We start from the raw sequence: 6,000 nt of genomic DNA on the forward strand, positions 1-6,000 counted from the left end.
GTCTTTAGCAAAGAATCGTGTTAAAACACGCCGTGTACACTAGTTTCCAAAAGTTAAGCATAATCACTAAATGAGGTCATACCGCCTGATAGGAATGTCAGACGGATTGCTGAACAAACATAAGCTGAATCACACACCATATGTCACACAACTTGTACAAAAAAAGTGTCAGAAAGGTTCTGATAGCTAAGGTACACCTTTGACAACAACTAACAAAACTTGGCAATGTCTTCCACAGCAAAATATGCTGTTAATAGGGTGTATGGATACCCCTAACGGCCACATATGCTTCGCAGCAACGTGGCATGCTCTCTATCAGATGGTCCAAGAGCTCTTGTGGCAGTCAATCCCATTCCTCCGAAAGGACAATGCGAAGGTCTTGTAGGGTCCTTGGTGGAGGCTGACGGGATGCAATTCGCCTCCCCAATGCATCCCAGGCATGTTCTATAGGAATAAGATCCGCAGATCTCGCTGGCCAGTTCATGCGATATATGTCTTCCCCAGCCAGAAATTCATCCACCAGAGCAGCACGGTGCGGTCGGGCATTATCGTCCATTAAGAGGAAGTCTGGACCAACCACACCTCTGAAGAGTCGAATATGTGGGCTCAGTAGCTCATCCCTGTATCTCTGAGCGTTAACAGTGTTCCTCGGACTACCCATGAAGATGTGCAGGTCCGTACGGTCATTCAACATGATGACGCGCCACACCATGACGCCACCATCATCATACTGGTCCCGTTCTACGATGTTCCTGTGGTTGTATCGGCTACCCGGTTCTATTCAGATTTATGTGCGACGGGGATCGTTCTGCAAACTGAAGCGGGATTCATCTGTGAAGAGTACATGCCTCCATTCATTCATGGTCCAGTTTCGATGTTGACGGCCTCACAGTAAACGGGCCCGTCTCTGTGCTGGAGTGAGCGAGACCGCACACCGCTGGACGTCGGGCAAACAGCCCTGCTGTTCTGAGCCTCCAGTACACAGTTTGACGGGAAACGGCAACCCCTGAGACGGCTGCAAGCTCCGCCGACAATTGTCTTGCAGGTGCACTCCGATTTCGTCGGGCGGTTAAAGCCAGATATCGGTCCTGCTGTGGGGTGGCTACCCTTGGTCGACCTGGCACTGGCCTACGACTAACATCTCCTGTGTCTAGAAATCGTCTCCAAAGCCTGGAAATGACATTTTGTGGCACATTCAAGGATACGGCGACTTCGGTCAGTGTCTGGCCTGCTTCCAGGCGGCCGAGTATTCTACCCTGCAAAACGGGGTCCAAATGGCATCGCTGTGCCATTATGTTGTCACGTTCACCACGAGGCTACACTCCGCACACTATAACAGGGCAAACACGACTGAGGGAATATTGGGCGCAGGCACTGGCTGTGTTTACCTTGCGGTTACGTCGCTAGTCGAAGCAGGGAACACTCCTTTCCTATACAGAGCGAGCACGTAAGGTTGGTAGGTGCATATGTCGTGCAATGTGCGGTCTATTTCCTGTTGCCCTGCTTACTCGTAAGTTATGTTTAACTTTTGGGCACTAGTGTATTTGAGCAGGTTCGGCGCGGATCGTCGTTTGGCGAACTAGGCACGCTGGATCGCTCTGAAGGCGGTTTTTTGACGAATTTTTTGACGAAATTCAAAGAGAGTCGGCCCGGCTTGTGGTGCCGGCCAGACGTGGCTCGTGCTTGTTGCAGTATACGTGTGCTGCCTCGTGCCATTTCCAAGTGTTGACATGCCCATATTGTAACATGACGGGGGCGAAAAATAAATAGCGTTTCAATTCTACGACTAAGATTGATTTACCTACTAGTACTTACTCACAAACAGACACACTAGTTGCACACTACAGAGTTTCTTATATCGCTCGTAGTGCACTGTCCGCCTGCAATAAGTCACCGTCAATCATTTGCCAATCGCACACTCCACTGGTTTCTCTTCGATGTCCCTCGCTGGACTCCGTCAGACTCCGCGCTGAAACACACAAACGGGGCACTCACTTCACAGTACTCAATCGGAGCAGAACTCAACGACTTGATGACTGAACACATTTCACAACAATTCTCTACGATGGCAGTCTCAGCACTACGACAATGGCAGTGAAAACTTCAAAGTGAGCCGAATGCAAAGACACTCACTGCTCACCTTAGCAGTTCGAGAACAGTCTCGGGTATGGGCTCATCTGGAATATTCTCCTGCGGTTGCTATGGTCGTAATACTAAAAGGTGATTTCTGACAGTTCTTAGAGGGAGGTCCGTTTACTGCCTGCCTGGGTGGGGAGAAGGGAGTAGGGGGTGCGGTTCCCGTGGAAACGTGGACAGACTCACTGCAGTTGTCATGGCGATAAGCCTCCCCAGTTGTATCCCCCGACCCAGAGTCTGAAGCTCCAGGACCTTGATGCGGTAGAAGTTAAGATTCCTCGCTGAGTCAGAGGGAAAATCCGATCCTGGAGGGTAAACAGATAAAGAAGAAGAAGATATATAATTTTTACTACGACCCGGGCCGCGGAAAAATGACCCGAGAAAACCGGTCTGTCTACGGCCCTGGTAGTAGGGATGTGTACTTGTAACTTTCTTTTGACATGCTGTCCACAAGACCATTCAGCCATCGTTGATGAAATTTGTTCCATTCTTCAGTGGCTATTCCGTGAGACTTACAGACATGCCAGACGTGCTCAGGTTTGCATACATGCAAAATAATAATGGCGTTTGGCCTTCAAAGAAGCCTGGTGTAGGTCTTCCGAGTTGACGCCGTATAGTCGACCTGCGCGTCTATGAGGATGGGGCCCTACCTATGGTGATTTCTAATGATGAAGACGCCACTCTCATCCAGCCCCTGTGCCATCGGAATTAACCAATGAAGGTTAAAATCCCCGACCCGTCCGGGAATCGAATTCGGGACCCTCTAGACCAAAGACCAGCACGTTAACCATTTAGCCATGGAGCCGGACAATGCAAAATGAGAAGGCAGTACTCTTGAATCGACGTCAATTCATTTTATAGTTCTTGATTATTATTTTTGCATGTCTCCCGTCTACGTTTCTGTTAAATTCAGTGGGTGTGTAACGCAAAACATTCTTTGGTGTATGTACTGAAATTTTTCTTCTTTTGACTCTTATGTTTTATTCTGTGTTTTAGTGCCAAAGATGATGTCAATTATCCTTTCAACATGGAGTGAAATTAACGTAACCCCGAGCAGAACCATCTAGTCACCAGCAAACACCAAAATATCAATCCGCACCATGTGGTACTTGCACATCAATAAAGCAATATCTTCAAAATACAATAGCTTATTTATTTTCCTTCCACCTTCATTAGTTTGGATCCAGCCATTGTGGTCCCGGGAGAAAGCTGAGAATCCAGGAGGGGTTAACAAGTCTGAAGAATAATTGGACAGTAGGCTATTCAATAGAAAGGAATCAACCATCATAGAGATAATTTTGTGAAAGCTGAAGTTAAACCAATTTTTTTAAAAATCTAAAAATGTCTGAAATGAACTGAATCCATGCGAACCATTTCACCATTTATTTTCACTGAAAAGAATACATTTCTTTAATATATTTATTTAGCTATTATACTTTTAAGGCTTGGTTCCTTACTGCTTTTCAGAAAGTCGAAGGGTTGTAAAAATGCTGAAAAGAACTGATGCTTTGGTTCCTTTTACTGAATTCTTCTTCTTCTTAATCTCTTTACCTTCCAGGGTCGGTTTTTCACTCGGACTCAGCGAGGGATCACACCTCTACCACCTCAAGGGCAGTGTCTTGGAGCTTCAGGCTCTGGGTCGGGGGTACAACTGGGAGGATGACCAGGATGGCTGAGAAATGATATAATGGATGCAGAAATTTTCTCACGGTACTGGAGTGTGTATCGTAGAGATAGGATAGGAATGGTGGGAGGGGGAGTATTCATTCTGGTGAAAGAAGAATTTGTAAGCTACGAAAAAGTTAAAGATGAGTCACATGAAATTCTAGGTGTAAGGCTCATTTCTAAAGATAATAGGCAATTTGATATATTTGGAGTGTACAGACCGGGAAAGGGTAGCAATGACGCGGATTCGGAATTGTTTGATAGGATAGTCGTCTATGTGGGAAACGACATGGAAAGAAATGTGATTGTAGCGGGAGATCTGAATTTGCCAGATGTCAATTGGGAAGGAAATGTGAACGACAGGAAGCATGACCAACAAATGGCAAATGAGTTAATATGGGAAGGACAGCTGATTCAGAAAGTGTTGGAACCAACCACAGGGAAAAATATCCTGGATGTGGTGCTGATAAAGCCAGATGAGCTCTATAGGGAAACTGAAGTAACAGATGGTATTAGTGATCATGAAGCTGATTTTGTTGTAGTTAAAAATAAATGTGATAGAAAGGAAGGTCTTAAAAGTAGGACTATTAGGCAGTACCATATGGCTGATAAAGCAGGCATGAGGCAGTTTCTAAAAAGTAACTATGATCGGTGGAAAACGGAAAATAAAAATGTAAACAGACTCTGGGATGGGTTTAAAGAAATTGTTGAGGAATGCGAAAACAGGTTTGTATCTTTAAGGGTGGTAAGGAATTATTTTTATAATATATTATTATATGTTATATATTATTATTATTATATTATATTATATTATAATAGAGAAATAAAGAGGCTAAGAAGGAGGTGCAGACTGGAAAGAAATAGAGTTAGAAATGGCTGTGGAAGTAAGGAGAAATTGAAGGAACTTACTAGAAAATTGAACCTAGCAAAGAAGGCAGCTAAGGATAACATGATGACAAGCATAATTGGCAGTCATACAAATTTTAGTGAAAAATGGAAGAGTATGTATAGGTATTTTAAGGCAGAAACAGGTTCCAAGAAGGACATTCCAGGAATAATTAATGAACAAGGGGAGTGTGTATGTGAGGATCTTCAAAAGGCAGAAGTATTCAGTCAGCAGTATGTAAAGATTGTTGGTTACAAGGATAATGTCGAGATAGAGGAGGAGGCTAAGGCCAAAGAAGTATTAAAATTTACATATGATAAAAATATCATTTACAATAAGATACAAAAGTTGAAAACTAGGAAAGCGGCTGGAATTGATCAGATTTCTGGGGATATACTAAAGACAATGGGTTGGGATATAGTACCATATCTGAAGTACTTATTTGATTATTGTTTGGTCGGAGGAGCTATACCAGATGAATGGAGAGTTGCTATAGTAAGCCATGTGTATAAAGGAAAGGGTGATAGACATAAAGCTGAAAATTACAGGCCAGTAAGTTTGACGTGCATTGTATGTAAGCTTTGGGAAGGCATTCTTTCTGATTATATTAGACATGTTTGTGAAATTAATAACTGGTTCGATAGAAGGCAGTTCGGTTTTAGGAAAGGTTATTCTACTGAAGCTCAACTTGTAGGATTCCAGCAAGATATAGCAGATATCTTGGATTCTGGAGGTCAAATGGACTGTATCGCGATTGACCTGTCTAAAGCATTTGATAGGGTGGATCATGGGAGACTACTGGCAAAAATGAGTGCAATTGGACTAGACAAAAGAGTGACTGAATGGGTTGCTATATTTCTAGAAAATAGATCTCAGAGAATTAGAGTAGGTGAAGCTTTATCTGACCCTGTAATAATTACGACGGGAATTCCTCAAGGCAGTATTATCGGACCTTTATGTTTTCTTACATATATAAATGATACGAGTAAAGGAGTGGAATCGGAGATAAGGCTTTTTGCGGATGATGTTATACTTTATGAAGTGATAAATAAGTTACAAGATTGTGAGCAACTGCAGCGTGACCTCGAAAATATTGTGAGATGGACAGCAGGCAATGGTAAGTTGATAAACGGGGTTAAAAGTCAGGTTGTGAGTTTCACAAATAGGAAAAAGTCCTCTCAGTTTTAATTACTGCGTTGATGAGGTGAAAGTTCCTTTTGGGGATCATTGTAAGTATCTAGGTTTTAATATAAGGAAAGATCTTCATTGGGGTAATCACATAAATGGGATTGTAAATAAAGGGTAGAGATCTC

At 43.3% G+C, this 6,000-nt stretch overlaps 1 protein-coding gene across 1 annotated transcript in view; it reads left to right on the top strand.

The window, feature by feature from the left end:
• Window positions 1–3,280, top strand: part of LOC136878791 (aldo-keto reductase family 1 member B1) — a 132,784-nt gene extending 129,504 nt beyond the window's left edge. Inside the window, exon 7 of the mRNA XM_067152264.2 lies at window positions 3,133–3,280. Within this exon, the coding sequence (XP_067008365.2) occupies window positions 3,133–3,172 (40 nt within the window). The 3' untranslated portion in view covers window positions 3,173–3,280. The remainder of the gene's footprint in view (window positions 1–3,132) is intronic.
• The last annotated feature ends 2,720 nt before the right edge of the window (window positions 3,281–6,000 follow it).

The sequence above is a fragment of the Anabrus simplex genome, chromosome 8, assembly GCF_040414725.1.
Source record: "Anabrus simplex isolate iqAnaSimp1 chromosome 8, ASM4041472v1, whole genome shotgun sequence".
Classification (NCBI taxonomy): Eukaryota; Metazoa; Arthropoda; class Insecta; order Orthoptera; family Tettigoniidae; genus Anabrus; species Anabrus simplex.